This window comes from Anomaloglossus baeobatrachus, chromosome 1 (assembly GCF_048569485.1).
Source record: "Anomaloglossus baeobatrachus isolate aAnoBae1 chromosome 1, aAnoBae1.hap1, whole genome shotgun sequence".
In the NCBI taxonomy this organism is placed as follows: domain Eukaryota; kingdom Metazoa; phylum Chordata; class Amphibia; order Anura; family Aromobatidae; genus Anomaloglossus; species Anomaloglossus baeobatrachus.
In genome coordinates this window covers 686,550,776-686,577,355 of record NC_134353.1, presented here as the reverse complement: position 1 = coordinate 686,577,355, position 26,580 = coordinate 686,550,776, and the positions used below count along the sequence as shown (strand labels likewise).

The following is a 26,580-nucleotide window of genomic DNA, read 5'->3' as shown; positions in this document are numbered from 1 at the left end:
TGGGCGTGGCCAGCATCAACAGCAGCAGGAGGGGACAAGGAAGGTATCCGAGGAGTGTGTGTCCAGCATAGAGAGGGAGTGTAGACGACAGCAAAAGGGGCGTGGCTAGCAGCATAGATACCATGGAGGGCATCCAGAGACTGTGATCAGCATCCAGAGGGGCATAACTGGCAGCAAGAGGGCGTAACCGGCAGAGTGGGGGGTGTGGCAGCTGCGTATCACTGCACTGCGGGATACAGAGCTCCCGGCAGTGGAGCGGAGCGGAGGCATAGATCAGTCCACGCCTCCAACTCTGAGCTAAGACTGGCGGGCCACTCACAGACAGTAGGCGGGCCGCATCCGGCCCGCAGGCCGCCCCTTGCCCAGGTCTGATATAGAGTATCAGTTTTTACTTACCCTCTTACCCATTATCTCTTGTCCTAACTCCTGGTGCATGGTATAATGTGTTTATGGTGAAGTTTTAAAGCCCATCATACGCATTAAATTAACGTTGGCTGTACCTGCCGAAAATGATGTGTTCAGACTATTGGTTATGGGAGTCCTAAACATTTATTGTTGTGGGAAATATTGATCCAACATATTTTGGACTGCCGATCCCATTGTCTCTTGGAGATTATATTCCACTATGAAAGTAAGAAGTACAATCAGCTCACTTATTTCATGGGTGTAAAGGATCCAGAGTCCATACTGAAGTAATCCAAAAAGGTCAATAGTCGATTCAGCACTTCCATAAAATGTAAAAGTTTTATTTCATCCAATTAAAAATATGGCATAACCATCGGAAGTACTGTCCCAAATATAAATATAATATAGGTTGAAGAGTTTCGAAGGGAAAAGCTTCAAGAGGAACCTCAAGACCCACCTCTTCCAACAAGCCTACAACCTACAATAGCCCTCAGTCCACTAGACCACTGCGCAACCAGCTCTGTCCTCACCTATTGTACCATCACCCATTCCCTGTAGACTGTGAGCCCTCGCGGGCAGGGTCCTCTCTCCTCCTATACTCCTATATCAGTTTGTTTTGTACTGTTAATGATTGTTGTACGTATACCCTCTTTCACTTGTAAAGCGCCATGGAATAAATGGCGCTATAATAATAAATAACAATAATAATAATAATAATAAAAAACTACTTACGCCTAACCTTTGTATGTTCATATTCTAAATGCATCAACCTATATTGTCTTTATATTTGGGACTGTACTTCTGATGGTTATGCCATATTTTTAACTGGATGAAATAAAAGTTTTACATTTTAGGAAGTGATACCTAACTTTTTTGGGAAATAGGTGAGCTGATTGTACCTATTCAATAGATCAGCTGAACAAGCGCTCCTGGGTATGTGAGAGCTGGCCGTAACTGCTGAGGAACACACTATCGTTCTTCTAACAGCTATCTAATAAGTATGAGGGGCCTAACAGTTATTCACTATCCGAAGGAGTAAGTCTTGTTCCTTTTTTTATCTGGAAACGCAAAAACCCATGACTATAAGGAATTATAACAAATTATTACACTGATGTTTATTGTTTCCTTGGTGAAAGTTATTTTTGCTGTGTTCTTTTTCCTGAAATATGACTCACAAGAATTTGTTGTTCCCCCTTTGCCAATTTTGAACTGGACAAAAACATTGGATGTGGAATTAAATTTAAAAAAAATCCTTAATTAAGTCAAAGACAAAAAGAATTGTAAAATAATTGCAATTTTAACATTTTGTCCTTTTCCCACCACTTCACTAAGTTCCTATGGTAATTAACAAGTATTTATACATGATGTGATAGAAACGAAACTTCTCCTAAAAAAGTGTGATTACACGACGGAGCATCTGCTGGAGTAATAGGATGTTTTATATTTCATCTCTGCAGGGACTCATGCATTCCAGCGGACCTGTGGGGAGACACCGACAGCTGGTGCTAGTGTTAGAGGGAGAACTGTACCTTATTCCATTTGCTCTCTTAAAAGGGAGCTCATCAAATGAGTATCTTTATGAGCGCTTCAGTCTGATTGCTGTTCCCTCAATCCGATCGCTGAACATTAATTCGAAGGTAAGGGTAAAGAATATTTCTTCCTCAGCTCACAATAAGTTTCTGATCCATGATTAATACTTTCTTTCTGTCCATGAATGGAACCAGAAATGGCAACTAGATTCCGGTATTGTTGGTGAATTTTAGTACGGTATATCGGACCTCTTTCTCCCTGTCTTCTACCCAGTGTATCAATCATCATTTTTACTGCAGCAGATGTTCTTATTATGATGGAGGCAGTAACCCGTCTCCTTCAATTAAATTACTCCAAGACATGTGAAATCAGCAAGATATGATGTGAGGATAAGGCTAAGTTCACATTTGTACAGGGCACACCACTAGGAGTGTATAGCTGAATTGCAAAAAAAATTGTGTTTAGGCGTACAGTATATCACAAAAGGGATATTTTTGTAAATTTTGTTTTATGATTTCTTTTAATGGGACAACACTGAAGATATGACACTTTGATACAATGTAAAGTATTCAGTGTCCAGCTTGTATAACTTTGTAAATTTAGTTTGTCTTCTAAATAACCCAACACACAGCCATTAATGTCTAACCTACTGGCACAAAAGTGAGTACACCCCTAAGTGAAAATGGCCAAATTGTGCCCAATTAGCCATTTCCCCTCCCCAGTGTCATGTGACTCATTAGTGTTACAAGGTCTGAGATGTGTTACATTTGGTGTTAATGCTCACACATTGTTCAGTTGAAGTTGTATTACGTTTATATGGGATGTACAATAAAAAGCATAATTAAGAAAATCTTTTTGTTCACAAAAAATAGTACAAAGGTATATATGTTTTTTTCTTCATTATTCTCAATGGGAAACATATTGAAACATCTTGTGGTAGTTTCAATATGTCTAATACAGTTTCCTGGTTTCACCAGTAAAAGTAGTTGTGAAAAGAATAATAAAAATAAGTTTATATTTTCACAAAGGTTTTGAGACATAGATTGACATATTAGATATGTTCAACACATACAATGGCATGTAAAAGTTTGTGCACCCCTAGTCAACAGTACTGTTATTGTGAACAGTTAGGCAAGTTGAAGATTAACCCCTTAAGGACGAAGCCAGTTTTGTCCTTAATGCCCAGGCCATTTTTTGCAATTCTGACCAGTGTCACTTTATGAGGTCATAACTCTGGAACGCTTCAACGGATCCCGGTGATTCTGACATTGTTTTTTCGTGACATATTGTACTTCATGATAGTTATAAATTTAGAACGATATTTTTTGCTTTTATTTGTGAAAAAATCGGAAATTTGATGAAAATTTTGAAAATTTTGCAATTTTCAAACTTTTAATTTTTATGCCCTTAACCCAGAGAGTTATGTCAGACAAAACAGTTAATAAATAACATTTCCCACATGTCTACTTTACATTAGCGCAATTTCTGAAACAAAATGTTTTGGGGTTAGGAAGTTAGAAGGGGTCAAAGTTCATCTGCAATTTCCCATTTTTTCAACAAAATTCACAAAACCATTTTTTTAGGGACCACATCACATTTGAAGTGACTTTGAGAGGCCTAAGTGACAGAAAATACCTAAAAGTGACACCATTCTCAAAACAGCACCCCTCAAAGTACTCAAAACCACATCCAAGAAGTTTATTAACCCTTCAGGTGCTTCACAGGAACTAAAGCAAAGTGGAATGAAAAAAAGCAAAAAATAAAATTTTACCTAAAATGTTGCTCTACCCCAAATTTATTCACTTTTAGAAGAAATAACACAACAAAATGAACCCCAAAACTTGTTACCCACTTTCTTATGAACGCGCCAATACCCCACATGTGGTCAGAAACCTTTGTTTGGACAAATGGGAGGGCTCGGAACAGAAGGAGCAATATTTGAATTTTGGAAAGCAAATTTGGCTGAAATAGATTGCGGGCACCATGTTGCATTTACATGTCCGCTAAGGTACCTAAACAGCAGAAACCCCTCACAAGTGACACCATTTTGGAAACTAGACCCCTTAAGGCTTCTATCTAGGGGTATAGTGAGCATTTTGGATCCACAAGTACTTCACAGATTTTGATAACGTTACGTTGTCACATTGAAAATTTTCATTTTTTTCTCAAAAATGTTGCTTTAGCATCAATTTTTTCACTTTTTCAAGAGGTAATTCCAAAAATTTGACCCCAACGTTTGTTACCCACTTTTTTATGAGCGCGGTGATACCTCACTTGTGGTCTGAAACCTTTGTTTGGAGAAATGGGAGGGCTTGGAACGGAAGGAGCAATATTTGAATTTTGGAAAGGAAATTTGGCTGAAAAAGATTGCAGGCACCATGTCGCATTTGGAGGACCCCTAAGGTACGTAAACAGCAAAAAAACACCACAAGTGACCCCATATTGGAAACTAGGCCCCTCAAGGAATTTATCTTGATGTTTGGTGAGTACCCTGAACCTCCAGGTGCTTTACAGAAGTTTATAACGTTGAGCCATGAAAATAAAAAAATAAAATTTTACCACAAAATTGTTACTTCAACCAGGTAGCTTTTTTTTTCACAAGGGTAACAGGAAATAAATCACCATGAAATTTATTGCGCAATTTCTCCTGAGTTTGTTGATATCTTGTATGTGGTGGAAATCAACTGTTTGGGCACACTACAGGGCTCAGAAGAGAAGGAGTGCAGTTTGACTGCAAAATTGGCTGGAATCAATAGCGGACGCCATGTTGCATTAGGAGAGCCCCTGAGATGCCTAAGCAGTGGAGGTCCCCCACAAGTGACCCCATTCTGGAAATAAGACCCCTCAAGGCTTTAATCTAGGTGTATATTGAGCATTTTGAATCCACGAATACTTCACAGAATTTGATAAGCTTAGGTTGCCATATTGAAATTTTCATTTTTTTCACAAAAATGTTGATTTAGCGACACATTTTTCACTTTTTCAAGAGGCAACAACAAAACGTGTACCCCACAGGTTGTTATCTAATTTCTTGTGAGCGCAGGGATACCCCACATGTGGCCAAAAACCTTTGTTTGGATAAATGGGAGGGCTTGGAATGGAAGGAGCACCATTTGAATTTTGGAAAAGTTGAAGTAAATTGCGCGCACCATGTCACATTAGCAGGGCCCCTTGGGTACCTATACATCAGAAACCCCCCACAAGTGACCTCATTTTGGAAACTGGACCCCTCAAGGATTTTATTCAGGAGTATAGTAAGCATTTTGAATCCACAGGTACTTCACAAAAATGTTGCTGTAGCAACAAATTTCTCACTGTTAAGGGGGCTTTACACGCTGCGACATCGCTAATGCGGAGTCGTTAGGGTCACGGAATTGGTGACGCACATCCGGCCGCATTAGCGATGTTGCTGCGTGTGACACCGATGAGCGATTTTGCATCGTTGCAAAAACGTGCAAAATCGCTCATCGGTGACATGGGGGTCCATTCTCGATTATCGTTACTGCAGCAGTAACGATGTAGTTCGTCGCTCCTGCGGCAGCACACATCGCTATGTGTGACGCCGCAGGAACGAGGAACCTCTCCTTACCTGCCTCCCGGCCGCTATGAGGAAGGAAGAAGGTGGGCGGGATGTTCCGGCCACTCATCTCCGCCCCTCCGCTTCTATTGGGCGGCCGCTCAGTGACGTCACTGTGACGCCACACGGACCGCCCCCTTAGAAAGGAGGCGGTTCGCCGGTCACAGCGACGTCGCCGGGCAGGTAAGTATGTGTGATGCGTCTGCGCGATGTTGTGCGGCACGGGCAGCGATTTGCCCGTGTCGCACAACAGATGGGGGCGGGTACCCACACTAGCGATATCGGGACCGATATCGCAGCGTGTAAAGTAGCCTTTAGGCTATGTGGCCATGATCCAGCGACACGGCGTCTAGTACACAGTGTCAGCCTTCCTGCAGAGATGTGAGTGTTGTCCACGGGAGAACGCAGCTGCCCATGCCCACGATTTGGGTTCAGGCTGCTGTGGACTTTAGTTTTATTCTACCTGCAAAGAACACTCATCTCCGCAGCATAAATTGACATGCTGAGGCTCGGGAAGCTGCGCCACAGGTCGGTTTATGCTGCGGAGAAAAGAAACACAGTGGGCACGGGATTTCTAAAAATCCTTCCACTGTGCTTCTACTGCACAACGCAGCGTTATGGACGCAGGGAAAACACTCTGCGCCCAAAACGCTGCAAACCCTGATTGTGGGCACACAGCGTAAAATGCTACAGTGGATGAATGGATAGATGTCAAACATATATAACGTCCCACCCCCTGCATATTCTAAGCTGGCGCCCTTTAGTGCCTTTCATGTGACACTAAAGGATGCCTAGCCTTGTATTTAGCCCAAAAAAAAAAAAAAAAATTAAAATAAATGACGTGGGGTCCCCCCTATTTTTGATAGCCAGCTAGGGTAAAGCAGACAGCTGTAGCCTGCAAACCACAGCTGACAGCTTCATCTTGTCTGGTGATCAATTTGGAGGGCTCCCCAAGCTGTTTTTTTTTTTTTAATTATTTATAAATAAATAATTAAAAAAAACAAACAAACGTGGGGTCCCCCCAAATTAGATCACCAGCCAAGGTGAAGCTGACAGCTGGGGTCTGGTATTTTCAGGATGGGAAGAGCCATGGTTATTGGACTCTTCCCAGCCTAAAAATAGCAGGCCGCAGCCGCCCCAGAAGTGGCGCATCCATTAGATGCGCCAATTCTGGCGCTTCGCCCCAGCTCATCCCGCGCCCTGGTGCGTTGGCTAACGGGGTAATGAATGGGGTTGATACCAGGTGTGTAATGTCACCTGGCATCAAGCCCAGCAATTAGTTATGTCACGGCGTCTATCAGATACCCGACATAACTAATTGACAGTAATAAGAAAAAAAATTGACAACAAAAAAAAATTTATTTGAAAAAACACTCCCCAAAACATTCCCTGATTGACCAATTTATTGAAAAGAAAAAAAAAAATCCACTATAATCCATTTGGACGTCCCACGTCGCCTCTGGACCTTCTAGAATATGGGGGACACGTTCAGGGAACGTATCCCCCATTTTCTAGGAGGGCAGACCCTCCATTTGAGGAGAGTGGGTGCAAAAAGCTGCACCCACCCTCCCCGGGTCACAGCTGCACAGTGCTGAGCAGCAGCCAGCGTCTCTGAACACAGGAAGCTGTCATCTGCTCGGCACATGTGACCGGAGTCTGCAGAGAAGGAGGAGGGGGCCGCGGGGGATCAGCGCTCCGGTATGTATGACACCGGGGGACACCAGGGGGGGGGGTAGGGGGGGACACCAGGGGGGGGGGTAGGGGGGGACCCGGCAGGGCCTAGGGAGCAGGTTTCTGTCGTATGTGTTATGGCACATACGACAGAAACCATAGGAACACTGTAAATGCGGCCGGCGCGCTGCTGTGCTCTCCGATGCGCGCGGCCATCTTGGATTTTCGGGAGGGGGTTGGGGGTCGGGGGGGGCACTTTGGGGATACCGAGGGGACCGGAGGGAACCGGGAAAAAGATTTATCTCCCATCTGGCATGTTTGATCATGCCAGATGGGAGATAAATGATTTTTTACCGGCGCGGTCATTTACTATAACTTGATGATCGGTATACGGTGTATACCGGTCATCAGGTGAGCGGGGACCGGAAAAACCGGCCCGAATCATGATCTCCAGGGTCTCAGCTACCCCCGGCAGCTGAGACCCCGGAAATTTTCTGACTCTGGGGGGCGCTAGACCCTTTTTTCCGACCGCCGTTTTAAAACGGCAGAAAGGAATAAGTACCCTTTTTTAGTGCCGTTTTAAAACGTAACGCGGTCGTAATGGGGTTAATTGATCATAAAGTTAAAGAAGACACATTTCCTTTGTATTTTAGGAAAAAAATATTTTCATCTTTTACATTTTTATATGAACAAAAAAGGAAAATATGCGTATGTAAAGGTTTGGGCACCCTGCATGGTTAGTACATAGTAGCGCCCTCTTTGGCAAGTTTCACAGCTTGTAAACACTTTTTGTAGCATCCAAGAGTCTTTCAATTCCTGTTTGAGGGATTTTCATTCATTCTTCCTTGGTAAATTCTTCCAGATCTGTGAGATTCCTGGGGTGTCTTGCATGCACTGCTCTTTTGAGGTCTAGCCACAAATTTTCAATGATGTTCAGATCATGTGACTGTGAGGCCATTGTTAAACCTTCAGATTACACCTTTTGAGATAGTCTATTATGGATTTTGATGTGTGTTTAGGATCATTATCCATTTGTAGAAGCCATCCTCTATTTAACTTTTTTACAAATAATGTTATGTTTGTATCAAGAATTTGTTGAAATTTCATTAAATACATTATTCCCTCTACCCATGAAATGTTTCCCATGCCATTGGCTGCACCACAACCCCAAAGCTTGATTGTTCCACCCCCATGCTTAATGGTTGGCAATATATTCTTTTCCTGAAATTCTGTGCCTGTTTTTGCCCACACATTCCTTTGATCATTGTGGCCAAAGAGTTCTATTTTAACCTCATCGGTCAACAGGACGTTTCGAAATGCGTCCAGCTTGTTTAGATGTTCTTTTGCACACATCTGAAGCTGAATGTTATGATGATGACACAGGAGAGGTTTTATTTTGATGTGTCTTCCATGAAGGCCATATTTGTACAGGTGTCTCTGAACAGTAGAACAATGTACTGTAACTCCACAGTCTGCTAAATATTCCTAAAGGTCTTTTATAGTCAAGCGGGGGATACCTCATCTTGACCTCCATTGTGCCTGATAACTGACATTCCTTAAATACATTTCGAACTGAGGAAAGGGCAACTTGAAAGTGCTTTGCTATCTTCTTATAGCCTTCTCCTGCTTTGTGGGCCTCCACCATTTTCAGAGTGCTAGCCATCTGCTTAGAAGAACATATGGCTGCTGTTTTTTGGCACACGGTTACAGGAGGCTAGGTTTTTATAAAGCTGTAAAATTTGCATCATCTGGCCTTTACTAACGATGATAGTGAACAAGCCATAATCCTAAAAGGCTAATTAAAGTCTGAAACCTTGGTCAAAGCTATCTGAGCACACAAATTTCCAAGGGTGCCCAAACTATTGCATCATCCCATTTTACATTTTGTAATTTTTCAAATGTAAAAGATGAAAAACATTTTTTTGTCTAAAATACAAAGGAAATGTGTCATATTTTACTTTTTGATTATTAGATATCATTTAATCTTCAACTTGCTTAAACTGTTCACAATAACAGTAATTTTGACCAGGGTGCCTAAACTTTTACATGCCACCGTACGTCAAAATTTAGACATGCATATGGCACATACTTGGATGCGTTTTTGATTTATATATCCATCACATACATCCTACATCTGTACAAGTGCAATGATGAACCTAGCCTAAGCTGCATATTAAAGACTGAGGTAATATAGGCCTGTGATCAAACAATACACAGACATGATGGGTTTAATAATATATTGTTGAGAAAGGGGACAACATTATAAATTACTCTTTCAATCTATATTTGTTAATGTTGATGTTCGCTGTGGTAGATGGCCTTTGAGTCAAAAATTTGGGGTGATACAAATAGTTAGTATCTGTCTGTACTCTATGCTTTTCCACGTATGGAACAAAAAACTGCAAGTGTGAAGCCATCCTGAAAGAAACCTTCCCTCTGGTAATATACACGTTTTCTGTGCTTCTTTCTTGGCTGATATGGCTGGTAGAAATCTGAACTAAGGTAGAAAGGCCCAAAAATAGTATTTGAGAAGGGAAAAGGCTCGTTGCTTTGCTTCAGCTGCTTTTTATGTGTTTTTGACTGTCTTTGTATATTTCTTTTGCAGTCTCACTTGCGAAAGAATGCTCCGATATACTCAAGTTCTACCTCAATGGCAGCTGTCATAGGAAACCCTAAACTTCCCCCGTCTGTGATGGATCGATGGCTGTGGGGTCCAATGCCTTCAGCAGAAGAAGAAGCCTACATGGTGGCTGAATTGTTGGGATGTCAACCTCTTGTTGGCAGTTTAGCTACAAAAGACAAAGTGATGAGTGCGCTGACACAAGCTGAATGTGTTCACTTTGCTACCCACATCTCATGGAAACTGGCGGCACTAATACTAACTCCCAATAGTGAGAACAGCTCTGGAACAAATAAAAGCACCTTTGGCAACACCTATACTATTCCAGAGACATTACAAATGCAGGACGATGCCAGTGATGTAGAGAGCATATCAGACTGTCCGCCTCTCCAAGAATTCCTCTTGACAGCGGCAGATGTCTTGGATCTTCGGCTTCCTGTTAAATTAGTAATTCTTGGATCTTACCAGGAATCCAGCAACAAAGTTACGGCAGATGGAGTTATTGGCTTAACACGAGCCTTCCTGGCTGCTGGGACCCAATGTGTCCTTGTATCTCTCTGGCCTGTGCCGGTCGCAGCTTCCAAAATGTTTGTTCATGCTTTTTACTCGTCACTTTTGAATGGAATGAAAGCGAGCGCTTCCCTCTCGGAGGCAATGAAAACAGTGCAGAGCAGTAAGCAATACTCACATCCATCAAACTGGGCAGGTATGATAATTACTTTGTGTCTACACTGTACATCATTTTTAGTGGTTGCAGCTGCTATCCATGTCATTCGTAACTGCGCCTCACTACTTGACATTACATTTGCAGTATATCTTCAACTGTCATCACTTTTTCTGAGTGTTGCTGTGGGAACTTTAACAGTTCACTATCTGCAACAAAATCTGATAATAATCTAACAAGTCATTAGAGTCACTCAAGGAAAACTTTGCTTGATTTTGATCAGTAATTTTCTTAACGCCCAAAACTACCTAAGGGGGCTTTCCAGTTCTTTAAAATGAATGGTTGGAAGGACCATTAATATTTGATCATTGAAAGTCCATACATTTATTTCCTGGTATTACTGCTTAATCACATTAAAGTGAATATAACTGTGCTGCAATACCAAGCACAGCAGCTACTAAATGCTTGGCATTGTACTGGATGGCACAGTCTAAACAATGAAAAAGAAACAGAGCAGCTTCCAACAGGTAATCAATAGGGTACTAGGAGCCTACGGTACTTGTTCCTACAAATTTATTATCCAGGGAGATATCAATCCGGAATGTCCGATTTTAGATAGCGATACTTTAGTTCTCCTGCAGATAAATTGACAACAGAATACAGCATCATTCGGCCAAATGTGCGCCTCTCTGTATGGGAGAGATGGCCAAGATGGCTGCCATCAAAACTAACCATTGTTCAGCCGACAACCAATTAATGTGTATGGCAGGCTTAACTGACACCAATCTCCTATAAATGGCACATTCTAAAGCCATCAGTTGTAAAGAATTTGATAACCCCCTTTACAGAATATTTTTTGTATCAATGCATGTCCATTTATGTGTAAAAAGCAGTTAAAAAATAAAAAAAAAAATATATATATATATATATATATATATATATATATATATATATATATATGTATAAAAAATACAGCATTTGTGATCGGATGATAATAATTAGGGATGATCGAATACCTCAAATATTCGGCTTCGCGAATATCCGACGAATAGGTCCCCGCTATGCGAATATTCGATGCACAATGTAAGAATATGGGAACCCCGAATAGTTCCAAATAGTTGTTATTCGGGTTTCTCATAGACTTACATTTCGCATCGAATATTCGCGAATAATCGAATAGCGGCAACCTACATAGTTACATAGTTACATAGTTACATAGTTACATAGTTACTAAGGTTGAAAAAAGACCTAGGTCCATCTAGTTCAACCTTCCTCCACCAGTTCTACATTTAGTCACTAAGTCATTTATAACCAACAATGTTGTGTGTACTGAGGAAATCATCCAGCCCTTTTTGAAAGCTGTTATAGTATCTGCCATTACTACCTCTTGTGGTAGTGTATTCCACAGTCTGACCGCTCTAACTGTAAAGAACCCTTTCCTATTTAGCTGTTGGAATCGCTTTTCTTCCACTCGCAGTGAGTGCCCCCTGGTCCTTAGTACTGTCTTTGGAAGAAATAAGTCATGTGCCAGTCCTTTATATTGACCACACATGTATTTATACATATAAATGAGATCTCCTCTGAGACGTCTTTTTTCTAAGCTAAACATATCTAACTTTTTCAACCTGTCATCATATGGGAGGCCTTCCATTCCTTGTAATAGTCTAGTTGCCCGCTTTTGAACTGACTCTAACTTCTGAATGTCCTTTTTAAAATGTGGAGCCCAAAACTGGATCCCGTATTCCAGATGTGGCCTTACAAGTGATTTATAGAGGGGTAACAATACGTTGGGATCACGGGATCTAATCTCTCTTTTTATACACCCTAAAATCTTGTTTGCTTTAGCAGCTGCTGCTTGACATTGAGTGCTGCTGCTCAGCTTATTTGTAATGAGAATACCCAAGTCCTTCTCCTGTTCTGTAGTCCCGAGTTTACTTCCATTTAATGTATACGCAGCTATAGGATTACTCCGTCCTAGGTGCATTACTTTACATTTATCAACATTAAATCTCATTTGCCAAGTATCTGCCCATTCTGACATCTTATCCAGATCTTTTTGTAATATTGTACTATCCAGGTCAGTTTTTAATATCCTACATAGTTTGGTGTCATCGGCAAAGACTGACACTGTACTATCAATCCCATCCACAAGGTCATTAATAAAGAGAGTAAAAAGAATCGGTCCAAGCACAGATCCCTGCGGCACCCCACTGCTGACTATAGCCCATTTAGAGAATGTACCATTTATGACTACTCTTTGTTTCCTATCTTTTAGCCAATTCCTTACCCAGTTGCATATTGTGTCCCCTAGTCCTTGCTTCTGGAGCTTTAGTATAAGGCTATTATGTGGTACAGTATCAAATGCCTTTGCAAAGTCCAAATAAATCACATCAGCTGCATTACCAATATCCAGGTTTGAACTTACCCCCTCATAGAACCCCAACAGGTTGGTTAGACACGACTTATCTTTCATGAATCCATGCTGTTTGTCAGTTATCATATTATTTTCTGCAATATAGTTTTGCATGTCATCCCTTAAAATGCCCTCAAAAACTTTGCATACTACTGATGTCAGGCTTACTGGACGGTAGTTGCCTGGATCTACCCTCTTACCTTTCTTAAATATCGGTACCACATCAGCAATCCTCCAATCCTGAGGCACCAACCCTGTTACAAGTGAGTCTAAAAAGATGAGATACAGCGGTCTGTCGATTACGGAGCTCAATTCCCTCAATATTCGTGGATGAATGCCATCTGGCCCTGGGGATTGCCATCTGGCCCTGGGGATTTGTCAATGTTTAATTTACTCAGACGTAGGCGTACTTCATCTTGTGTTAAATTAATTATATCGGGTGGTGGACTTTGATTTTTCACTTGTTGAATGATCCCTGGTACAGTCAGTTCCTTGGTGAATACAGATGAGAAATGCCTATTAGGCAAATATTCGCGAAAGCCAAATATTTGCGGTATTCGATCATCCCTATTAATAATGTATCAGATTGACAGTGTACTGTACAAGACTGCGTTGAAGCACCACATCAGCATTTTTTATTTTACCACTGGAATGGTGCTTTAAATCTAAGTTTCCTGACCCTAGTTTTATAACTAGCTACCACCATCTTCAAATTCTATCCTCGCACTGCGGCCGGTCTTCTGCAGTTTGTGACCTTCCAGGTGCTCCAGTGTTTCATGGAGAGCGCCGGAGGTCAATTTTAAATATAAGTCTATGAGAGCCTCGATCTGGCTCTCATAGTGGTGCATTCAGAAGTTACAATCATTAGATGGCACTGTGGGACCAGAGTAAGACTGGTGTCAGGGACCTTACACTTAAAGCACCACTCTAGTGCTGAACCCCCCCCCCCCACCACCACTGGAGTGGTGCTTTAAGGCAGGAACCTTGTCATTAGGCAAAACAAACTGACTGCATGTACTTAGCTTTGTAATGTTATCAGCTAAGAACCTATGGACAACAGCTATCCCTTATTAATATGTGAGTTTATGCATTCGTAACACTTTGTCATCGATAGCCATTTTGGAAAATGCCATCTGATTTATTTATGTGTCTTATAAATGCCAATCTGACACCAGAAGCCTAGAACAAAACCTTTAGAGTGTTTTTTTTTTTACAAAGATTGCTTAAAGCTGGTGTCACACACAGCGACAACGACGTCGCTGCTACGTCACCATTATCTGTGACGTTGCAGCGACGTCCCGTCGCTGTCGCTGTGTGTGACATCCAGCAACGACCTGGCCCCTGCTGTGAGGTCGCCGGTCGTTGCTGAATGTCCAGCTTCATTTTTTGGTCGTCACTCTCCCGCTGTGACACACACATCGCTGTGTGTGACAGCGAGAGAGCGACGAAATGAAGCGAGCAGGAGCCGGCACTGGCAGCTGCGGTAAGCTGTAACCAGCGTAAACATCGGGTAACCAAGGGAAGACCTTTCCCTGGTTACCCGATATTTACCTTCGTTACCAGCCTCCGCCCTTGCTGCCAGTGCCGGCTCCTGCTCTGTGCACATGTGGCTGCAGTACATATCGGGTAATTAACCCGATGTATACTGTAGCAAGGAGAGCAAGGAGCCAGCGCTAAGCAGTGCGCGCGGCTCCCTGCTCTCTGCACTGTGACATGTAGCTGCAGCACACATCGGGTTAATTAACCCGATGTGTACTGTACCTAGGAGAGCAAGGAGCCAGCGCTAAGCGCGGCTCACTGCTCTCTGCACATGTAGCACAGCGACGTTATGATCGCTGCTTCTGCTGTGTTTGACAGCTAAGCAGCGATCATAACAGCGACTTACAAGGTCGCTGTTACGTCACCGAAAATGGTGACGTAAGAGCGACGTCGTTGTCGCTGTCGCTTAGTGTGAACCCAGCTTAAGACTAGGTAGCATTAAAAAAAAAAAAAAGAACCATTACTTATCTGACATATTGCCCGCTGCTTCAGTGCCACCATTTCAGTGGTCCCCTCCGGTCCTACATTGATGATAACTAACATCAAGGTACATTTATAGCATAAATAATGAGAATCGTTAACGAGTTTTCATAGGAACCCTCCATTATCTTGAGGTGTAAACAGGCTGCCGCTCAGCCGATGAACGAGCAAAATGCTTACTCATCAGGTGAAATGATTTTTAAGCAAATTTAAAGATCCTCATTTTTCACAAAGTATGAGTCTGTGTAAATCGGACTTCCACTGTTGAGAACAATGGCAGCCTATGTACACAGATTGCTCAGAGCTAATTATTTAGCACAGATTGTTTGTGTAAACAGTATTTTAGTTGATTTTTAAACCGATCGGTGGGCATTTATTGCCGGCAGTTGGTTTATTTACATAGACCTTCTGGGGTCTATTTAGAAAGGGGTCTATATAGAAACATAACCTCTGAGACCTGCAGATTGGCTGTATTTGTCACATGAATGATGGATGCAATATTCCGTGTAGGGATCATTGAAGCATTGCTGTTGGAACATCGGAGGATCTATAGGATAAGTAATGGTGATCTCTTTTTGTGATATTTACTTGTTTTGGCCAACTTTTTTAAATTCCTAAAAACCCCTCAAAAAATATATCTAAAATGTATTGTCTAAAAGTTTGAGTTTTAACAAGTAGCATGTAGCGGAGCTCAGAAAGCTAACCCCGCCCACTTGACTGATTAGCAGTGCTCTATGTACATTGTATATTGACAGTAAGCTGCTAATTAATGCTTGGTGTAGGGTAAAACTAGAGTGCACCTAGTCCAGCAGTGATAATCTCCTGCTGATAAAACACTCATTGTATTGAAACAACACCACATAGCCTAATAAGTGACCCATCCTGAAATCAGTGTCTCAGGCCCTAACTCATGCTTTCCTTAGATTATACAGTGAAAACCTGCTGACAGATTCCCTTTAAGGGTACCGTCACACTTTAGCGACGCAGCAGCGATCCGACCAGCGATCTGACCTGGTCAGGATCGCTGCTGCGTCGCTACATGGTCGCTGGTGAGCTGTCAAACAGGCAGATCTCACCAGCGACCAGTGACCAGCCCCCAGCCAGCAGCGACGTGCAAGCAACGCTGCGCTTGCATGGAGCCGGCGTCTGGAAGCTGCGGACACTGATAACTAAGGTAAACATCGGGTATGGTTACCCGATGTTTACCTTAGTTACCAGCGCACACCGCTTAACTTAGCGTGTGCAGGGAGCAGGAGCCGGCACTGGCAGCGTGAGAGCTGCTGAGGCTGGTAACGAAGGTAAATATCGGGTAACCACCTTGGTTACCCGATGTTTACCTTGGTTACAGCTTACCGCAGGCTGTCAGACGCCGGCTCCTTCTCCCTTCACATTCAGGATTGTTGCTCTCTCGCTGTCACACACAGCGATGTGTGCTTATCAGCGGGAGAGCAACAATAAAAAAACGAACTAGCACTGTGTGTAACGAGCAGCGATCTCACAGCAGGGGCCAGATCGCTGCTCAGTGTCACACACAGTGAGATCGCTAATGAGGTCACAAAAAACGTGACTCAGCAGCGATCTCAGTAGCGATCTCGCTGTGTGTGAAGTACCCCTAAGGGTTGGTATACTGCAATAATTATAATCTGAAATAAATAGAGGGACAATTGAGGTATTTAGTTGCTCCCTTGTATCAGTCTGATTGATTGCCTCCCTGGTGTTGATTAAAGTTGGTACAGATCGATTCACAGGACACAGTCCATCGGCCACATCAGTAATCTTTGGCCACTGTATGGGACAGCATCCACTTTTCCCTTTTTGATTAGTCAGCCTGGAGCACTGTATAATCAAAATAAGAGCCGAAAATGCTTGCAGATAAGATGCAGTTCTCAGGGCTCCCATCTAGCTGCCGCAGATTACTGAGGGAGCCAATGCACCTGGTCCTGTAATTTGTTTCACACCAACTTTAGTGGTAATACTTAGACCCCAAACTGTACTGCTCAGACCCCAGCTAGTCTTAAGTCAGTAAACTTAGCAGCAATGGCCTAGCAGTGGAGCTCAGTCTAGGCCATGGCTGCTCATTTATCATAATGCTGATTAGTGAGGGTTGTATGAATCGGACCCCCACCAATCAAATATTGATGGTATATTCAAACTCTTGTAAAATGTGCTAAATTGCAAAAAAATAGCAAAGCATTAATAATAATAATGTTTTTCCTACTGAGAACCTAAGGGTATGTATACACGATCAGGACCCACTGCATCCTGGACATGGCGGGTCCTGACTTGCGGGGCTGCGATTCTCTTCTGTAGGAGAACGCATCTGCTCATGCCTACGATCCTGGCTTGGGCTGCTGCGGTTTCTCTTTCTGTTCTCCCTGTAGAAAACACTTGTATATCTGCAGCAAACAATTGACATGCTTGCAGCTCAGAAAGACGCACCGCAGGTCAGTTTTCGCTGCTGGAAAAACAAGCACAGTGGGCACGGGATTTCTAGAAATCCCATCGACTATGCTTGTTCTGTACAACGCGGCGTTTTGGAAGCAGCAAAAACATACCATGTCCAAAATACTGTGAACCCTGATCGTGGGCGCGCAGCTTAACTCAACCGTCCAGAGATGTATATTCCACAGTACGTGCAGTAACGGATGTTTTGCTTAACTAGAGTTCAGTAAAAAGATCCGCATGACCTTTGACCAGCAGCTACGTTGCTTGTCCGTGGCCAGCACCAAAGTCTTGTAAACTTCATCCAATATGCTGCTGTCTCTGGCACCTCTTCTGATTAGTTGGCCTGGCACGACCTTCAATGTGCATTGTTCTTCAATGATGACCAGGACTATTAATGAGAAGACGGCAGGGGATGCCGACAGGTAGGAGGTTTGCAGGACACTGGTCTGATAGGCATAAACTACAAACATGGCAGTTTTACCAGGGTCCTGTGATTTTTTTTTTTTTGCTCACAACCCTCTGTATGACCGCAGACTTCTGAATTGTGGTAGCGCCTAGAGTACACAATGTAACGATTCCCCAGTATTGCCGGGGTGATTTGCATACTTTCGGTTACATACCAACTTGTCTCATCTGTATTCTCTCAACAGAAGTGAATGGAGAGAAGCTGAAGGTGTCTAGTAGCATACATGAGGTCATATGACCGCTAGTTTGATCCGGTAATACGGGGAATCCTGGCAGCATGCGCTCTGCACGTGGAGTAACTTTGGCTCTCAAACCTGGACAACCCTTTTAAAGATGGGAGCAGCAGAGACCAGAATACATACAGTGCCATGTGTCCCTTGTCCCTAAACACGTATTATCAGAGTTGAAAGAGCTAAAAGATTTATTTGCAGTCCCTAATAGGAAGCAATTAGACCGTTTCACTTAATAATCTAATATCACTTTGAGGGAGGTAATTGCTGATTGAATTACGGCGTTGTCGGTGCTCACATTGGGGTGCTGATGCTTTATACCATGAGTGAGATGGTGCAAGCTGTGTTATTACAGCCCTCCATCTGCGGCAGTAACCAATCTGCTTCCGTACAGTAATCCGGAAAGTTCAGCAAATTAAATTATTGATCAGTATTCTTTAGTGCGGGGAAATCCTTGTTTATCGCCTCTCATATGTTATCTGAAACATAATAGCAAGGAAAAGGTTGCAATCAATATTTTAGTATAACCTGTTTATTAAGTTAAGAAATTGAATGAAAAGCCCACAACATTGGGAAAATGAGGGTCTCAGAGTGGATTTGCTATTGTGTGTATTAACAGTAATAATTACAGATAAATGTAATCTAGCCTTTTACTGGAGTGAGCAGGGAATGGATTGCTTCATTTGGGGCCATGTTAATTATTTATACTGTAGACAATGAATTCGCCACTTGTGGCCAATAAATGCAGATGCGCAGTTTTCAGCAAGTATTTTAGTACTGGGTGCAAGGAGAAAAAAGCTGCAGTTTTCCCTCGACCTTGGCAGTCAGCAGTTTTATATGTCATGCTCTAGGTCAACACTACTATTTAGAAGTGTACTATCCCTTAAGAGAAAAGATAATTAACCCTATTTAGCTCATTCTTTCATCTATTGATGTTGATTTGTAACTTTTATATGATATTCCAGAGCTGTATTCACAGTTCTGCTTTTCACTTATTATCTCTGGAGGATTCAGGAGCCAGGCCTTATGCCTGCTTTACACGAGACTAAATGCCATCAATGTATAAGTGAACTCTCGTACTGCATTACTGCAATATGAAAAAATGAGATTTTTAGTTTATGAATTGGCCAATGCATGTAAGCCCGGAAACCAAACGGCAAGGTAAATCTCAATATTCCGGGTCCCTAACTAAAATGCCACTATCTAGGTTAAAACCATCCATGTCTGGGCAGCTAGACTAAAAATCTAACTTGAATATTGAGATTTACCTTGCCGTTTGGTTTCCGGGCTTACATGCATTGGCCAATTCATAAACTAAAAATCTCTTTTTTTCATATAGCAGTCATGCAGTACCAGAGTTCACTTATACATTGATGGCATTTAGTGTGCGGCTGTATCCATTTTGTATTTGCTAGGTTTTTTCAGCTGGCACCTATACACACTTGTAGGATGTGCGGGTCAGTCTTTTGAAATATTTGCAGTGAGTTTTTTGCTGACTGAGCACTCCGCCCTATAAACCAGGCTTTGTTCACAATCCTTATACCAGGAGTCCTAGCTGCCCAGACATGTAGGTTAGTCCAGATAGTGGCATTTCAAGTTAGATTTTTAGTCTAGCTGCCCAGACATGGATGGTTTTAACCTAGATAGTGGCATTTTAGTTAGGGACCCGGAATATTGAGATTTACCTTGCCGTTTGGTGTCCGGGCTTACATGCATTGGCCAATTCATAAACTAAAAATCTCATTTTTTCATATAGCAGTAATGTAGTACCAGAGTTCACTTATACATTGATGGCATTTAGTGTGCGGCTGTATCCATTTTGTATTTGCTAGGTTTTTTCAGCTGGCACCTATACACACTTGTAGGATGTGCGGGTCAGTCTTTTGAAATATTTGCAGTGCTTTACACGAGACGACCGATTGTTTGAATTCATGATCGATCGTACCCGCCCCCGTCATTTGTGCGTCACGGGTAAATTGCTGCCCGTGTCACACAAAGTCGTGAAACTTCTGTCACACGGACTTACCTGCTGAGCGACCTCGCTGTGGGTGGCGAACATCCTCTTCCTAAAGGGGGAGGTACGTTCGGCGTCACAGCGACGTCAAACAGCCGCCGGCCAATAGAAGCGGAGGGGTGGAGATGAGCCGGACGTAAACATCCCGCCCACCTCCTTCCTTCTGCATAGCCGCCGGGAGACGCGAGACGCAGATAAGCTGTGTTCATGGTTCCCGGGGTTTCACACGCAGCAATGTGTGCTACCCCGGGTACGATGAACAACCGGCGCCATTTTAGTTAAACAATTTTTTTAAACTGAGCGACGAGTACACAACTCACGATTTGTGAGCGATACTGCATCGCTCGGAGGTGTCACACGAGACGACGTCGTGAACGATGCCGGTTGTGCGTCACGAAAACCGTGACCCCGACGATGCATCGCACGATAGCTCGTCTCGTGTAAAGCACCCTTAAGGCAATGAGTTGCTCAATGTTAACATTACACTTTTCTGAAGGTAAATCACCAGACCACAAGCAAGTTAAGAATGTTGATTTCAGCTCTGAAGCATCTGGTTGGCTTAATTTTTTTAAAAGGGCTTCTAATAACACTGCACATGGCGTTAGAAACTAGCACATGTGCAGTGTCACAAGTGGAAAAAGTGATCCCATAGCCTCCATCATCAGCCATATTCCAGAGTACCATTCTGTGAGGGTGCTAGTCTAGTAATTACATTATATTAGAAAGTGGAATAAATGGATGTTGAAGGACCTTTCTGCAAATAATTAGAAATTATCCAACCCCTTTAAAGAGGACCTGTCAGTAGGTAAGAAGGGTCCAGTTTTTGCTGTTATTTTATTCCCATTGCTGCCAAAGTATTGCTTTGTATGTTTTATTAAATCCGCCATACGGTTCTTGAGATATGGGCCTTTTTTTTAATACTAATTTTTATGACCTTTACTAAGGGAGCAGAGCTCAGCTGACAGCATTCTCTGGGGCGTGTCTCTAGGCTCTTCTTCATTATATCCCTGTGAGCCACGCCCACTTAGTAAAGAGCATGACAAATAGCACTCAATTAAAAAGCCCCATATCTCTGGAACTGCATGATAGATTTTGTGTAACCTAAAAAACTTAACACTCAGGGGAGCAGCGGGAATAAAATAAGATCAAAAGCTGCCAACTCTTGACCTTATAAAAACAAAAAACAAAAAAGTGAGCCGGAGTATGAGATGGTATACATGGTACTTGTGAGACCATGTTCACACTGGCCATTAGACAAAGAGAAACCAAGGGAAAAAATTGTGAAAAAATACCCCGCTGTAACTAAATAAAAGCATAGTGCATAGAAACATAGGGTACTTAGTAAACACTGTTTTTGATCAAAAAAAGCATAAAGCTATCCCACCAACGCCAAGGTGTACCCAGTTGGTGTACCCATGGTAAGGTTTTAATATTAGAGAGTGTAGGTACTATCCCAACTGGGTACACCTTGGCGTTGGTGGGATAGCTTTATGCTTTTTTTGATCAAAAACAGTGTTTACTAAGTACCCTATGTTTATATGCACTATGCTTTTATTTAGTTACAGCGGGGTATTGTTTCACAATTTTTTCCTTGGTTTCTCTTCAACTCTTGACCTTGTGACAAGTCCTCCTTAAATTAAAGCTGGCCATTTATGGGTGAAACAAAAATAAAGTTGGTCGTATATATTTTTACACACTATATTGAAATGAAATAATTAGATAACAGTGAATGTTTTTTTCTACTTACCCAGGGTTCATGCTGATCGGGAGTGATGTAAAGCTAAACAGTACATCGTCACTGATTGGTCAATCCCTATCGGAGATCCTCCAGAATCCAGATCGGGCTAGAGATGCCCTACGGGTTTTATTACATCTGGTAAGATTGAGTCGTCTCAAACTGTTAACATGTTCACCTCCATTAGGTACAGAATATTAATCTAAAGTTTAAGAAAACATAGGTAAAAGACCATGCCGTACTTTGATCTTACACAGCATCCGTTAAAGAGGACCAACCACCAGGATTTCATGATATGAACTAAAGGCAGTGCCATACTGAAACTAAGATGCTGAATACAAGCATGCCTGTTGTAGAAAGATCGTATGCTTGGTTGATGAAATATCTTTGATGAGAGTTGCAGAAATGCTCTGCACTTTGATGGACAGGTGCAATGGAGACGGGCCTTTGTGGGTTGGGTCCTTGGTATTTATTCCTCCTCCGGCGTCCTCCTGGCATGCCCCCTTGTCTTTATTTGAATATCACGCCACGCCGCTATTGCTGTCGATGGTGACACGTGCGGATTGCCACAGTAATTCTATCTTGGCACCGACTCTGGCGCCATTTTAATGAAGACATAATTCCTGTGCAATGCTCATGCGACACCAACAACAGCAGTGGCAGCGCGATTTTCAATAAAGAAAAGGGGGCAAGGCCAGGAGGATGCCGAAGGAGGAGTAGACACAGATGAACCAAGCCACAAAGGCCCGCCCACGTTGCACCCATCAATCAAAGTGCAGTGAATTTCTACAACTTTGATTAAAGATATTTCAGCAACCAAGCATCCGATCTCTCTACAACAGATATGCCTGGATTCAGCATCCTAGTGTCGACACGGCACTGCCTTTACTTCATATAGCAAAATCCTGGTGGTTGGTCCTCTTTAAGCTTATCACTATTCTTTTCCAGTATCTTATACCCACACAGAATGTAGCTGTGGAAGGTGTATAATAAATCGGCTATGTGTTCTCTACAAATTAATGCTGTTCTTACTTTACAGGTTGAAAAGTCGTTGCAGAGGATACAGAACGGACAGCGTAATTCCATGTACACGTCTCAGCAGAGTGTGGAAAATAAAGTAGGGGGAATACCGGGCTGGCAGTCACTGTTAACAGCTGTGGGATTTCGACTTGACCCCCCGGCCAGCGGCCTTCCTGCAGCAGTCTTTTTCCCAACATCTGATCCCGGCGATCGCCTGCAGCAGTGCAGCACCACCATACAGTCCCTCTTAGGTACCTGTCACTTCTATTACTAATGAAGAATGGGCTGTCAGATCTACAGCAGGAAACTATTAATAAAATGGAAGTTATTGCTGAACTTTTAGAAAAGAAGGACAGACTCTGTGGATGAGAAAAGCACTAGAAAAAGATAATTGTGTCCGGTGTCTAGAACTTTGTCCTCATTCTCCTGACAGTAGCGCCATAAGAAAGTTCCTTTATCCTTATTACACGAACCAAGGATACAGTCATGTTATCCAAATACTTACAGTACAAGATATACCTGAGCCTAATTACACCGCGCTGGAGAAAAGATACCAGCAGCTCCATGAAGGGCACAGAAATGAGCTGTTTTTAGGCCAAGGATTTTAATGGAGCTCATTAACGGATTGAGTAGGAATACACACTTGGGTGCCTTCATCCAGCTAATAACTACTAAGCCCAATTACACAATTCTAATAGGACCATTATGGTCCCGTAGCCCAGTCCTGTGACATCTAACATGGGAATAGTAACATTTTTGGTGCATCTTAAAATAATCCGTGCAGTAATAAAGAGCCTTTGTGTTACCGGTGGCAGTCGTCCAGGACTTTGCTACTTTGTAGCCTTTATCAATTCTAACTGATGGATTCTTGGATTTGTTTGCAACTGGTTTCCATATTCCGAAAACCTAATCCTGAGCAGTATCATAAAAGTCTAGAGGCACATTTGTTTCCCTCTATGGTCCGGGACCTCTGTGGTACTGGAGTTATTTCACATTTCTACTATTTAATATCAGACCAAGCGATATCTGCCTCCTCCTCCAGTTACTCAGGACATGTATATGTAATCCTAGTCTTCCATGCATCTCTTATTAATGTGCAGTTAAAAGGAATCTGTCACAAGGTGTTTGCTACCTAATCTGAGAACAGTCTAATGTAGAGACAGAGATCCTGATTCCAGTGATGTCTCACTTACAGCGCTGCTTCCTGTAGTTTTTATAAAGTCACAGTTTTATCGGCAAGAGATTATCACTAGAGGAATAGTAAACCTGCTGACATGTCCAACCCCTTCCCTACAGCTTTCTGCCTATTCACAGTGTACAGAGAAAGTTTCCAATCAGTGGTGGGGGTGAAGTTAACCAGAAGTCAGCATTCAGAGAACTGTTTGAACTGCCGCAGATAAAACAGTGATTTTATCAAATCTGCAACATGTGACACACTCCTAGAATTAGGGTCTCTGCCCCTATATCATGCTGTTTCCAGATAGGTAAGCAAAAACATTCAGAGCGATTCCCTTTAACTGGATATTTATTCTGTGCGATCACATACATTGCACAAGATTTGGAATATAATGCTTTACCACTGACTTAATAATAATAATAATAATAATAATAATAATAATATTTTTTTTATTATTATTATTATTATTTATTGAGCACCTTTGATTCCATGATGCTGTACATGAGAAGGGGTTAGATCAGGAGCCTGAAACATGCGACTCGCTCAGGCTGCTTCTTGCGGCCCCCAGGCACATGGAACCAGTAACAATTGCGGCTGGTGCAGGGGCCGCAGCTATTAGCACTTTATTTCAGATGAACGTTTTGCCATCGCTGCGCAGGATCAAGCTCTCTCTCTCTCCACAACTATTCCCAAAGGCAGCCACCAGCTAATCAGAGGCAAGCAACTGACGCAAATGACCTCAACTGCTTGCCTCTGATTAGCCAGCGGTTGCCATTGGAATAGCTGTGCAGAGAGCGCTTGACTCTATGCAGCGCTGGTAAAACGCTCATCTGAATTTCAGATGAAGCGCTAACAGTGGCTGCGATTGTTACCGGGTCCACGTGCCTGTGGGCCTCAGGAAGCAGGAAAGAGGACGCCGAGGGAACGGAAGACAGGTGAGAATGTTTTGGTTTTTGTAAATGTGTGTGGCACAATAGGGGACCAGGATGGGACATTGCTACAAGAAGAAGACCTGCATAGGCACATTAGTAAAAAGGGGATATTACTACAGGATGGGCACATTAGTAAAATGGGCCATTACTACAGGATGGCCACATTACTACAAGAAGGGGACACGTATGGGGCACATTACTACAGGATGGGCACATTACCACAAGAAGAGGGCCAGCAGGGGCACTTTACTACAGGATTGGGACAAGGATGGGCATTACTACAGGATGGGGACAAGGATGGGGCACATTACTAAAGATTGGGGACAAGGATGGACACATTGCTACAAGAAGGGTACAATGATGGGGCACATTACTACATGATGGGCACATTAGTACAAGAAGAGGACCAGCAGGGGCACATTACTACAAGAAGAGCACCAGCAGGGGCAAATTACTACAGGATGGAAACAAGGATGGGCAGATTACTACAGGATGGGGACAAAGATGGGCACATGCCTACAAGTGGACAAAGATGGAGCACATTACTGAAGGATGGGGATAAGGATGGGGCACATTACTACAGGATGGGGACAAGGATGGGGCACATTACTACAGGATGGCGAGAAGGATGGGCACACTACAGGATGCGGCCCCCAAATTATTTTTTTTTATATTTGCAGTCCTTATACCCAGACAAGTTTGAGACCCCTGGGTTAGATATAAATTACAGTAACCAAATTAACAATGACTAACTGGTACAGAGGGGAGAGGACTTGGCCCTTGTGGCCTTACAGTCTACAGGATAACCAGTGATCCAAAAATCTTTTTCAGTGAAAATACATATGGCGTTAAATTACACCAATACGGCACCTATTTTTGAACAAAGCTGTTGTAGTGTTCAGGTTTACAATGGTAAACTGTATTATATATAACGTGAAATTGGGAAAAGGATGGACACAACACAATAGCTTATAAAGAAAAGAGAAGAGCTGAATAATTTAGGCAACAGCTTTTACCTCTTGTAAATGCTCATATACAGCACGATACTTGTATTGGTACAATTATGGCAGCAGTATTCCATAAACTGTTGTGCCAATATATATATACTGTAGATTATCATGATTCATATAGAGCAATGTATTCTTTTCCATAGGATTGCCACACGCTGCACTTCAGGCTCTATGTAAGCTTATCACTGCTTCAGAAACCGGAGAGCAGCTGATTAATCGGGTAAGTGACGCCAGACGGACCCATGTAATTTCTTTGTAAATGGTAGAAATTAATCTCTTTCACTGGACTTCACATGTCTGCCAAGCTGGACCATGTGGTTCTTATATTTTGTCAGGCATTAACTCTTTTTGTACTTTCTGGCATTTATATTGCAATATATATTGTGACTTATCAATCCAGTATAAATTACACTAACACCCTTGAAGCCAACCCCATCAGTGCATGAAAGCTGCCGGCATGGTTAGGGCAGAGTGATCAATGTACGCCTTTTAATAAATAATCTATTTTTATTTGTCATGCGCTGGAAATAGTCTATAGCCATCCATCTCATTGTATTTAAGATGTGCTATAAGCTTGCATGCACCTTCCCAAAGTAAAAACAGATCTCTCAAGAATGCCATGAATGTCTAAACAAACTACGGGGACCAGATTT

General features: G+C 42.5%; 1 protein-coding gene across 2 annotated transcripts in view; it reads left to right on the top strand.

Annotated features, from left to right (window-relative positions):
• Positions 1–26,580, top strand: part of TTC28 (tetratricopeptide repeat domain 28) — a 672,774-nt gene that overhangs the window by 624,398 nt on the left and 21,796 nt on the right. For both annotated transcript variants that reach the window (XM_075320126.1, XM_075320118.1), the window contains exons 14-18: positions 1,863–2,042; positions 9,789–10,509; positions 21,805–21,929; positions 22,828–23,059; positions 26,071–26,147. In XM_075320126.1, coding sequence (XP_075176241.1) covers positions 1,863–2,042; positions 9,789–10,509; positions 21,805–21,929; positions 22,828–23,059; positions 26,071–26,147 — 1,335 coding nt within the window. The remainder of the gene's footprint in view (positions 1–1,862; positions 2,043–9,788; positions 10,510–21,804; positions 21,930–22,827; positions 23,060–26,070; positions 26,148–26,580) is intronic.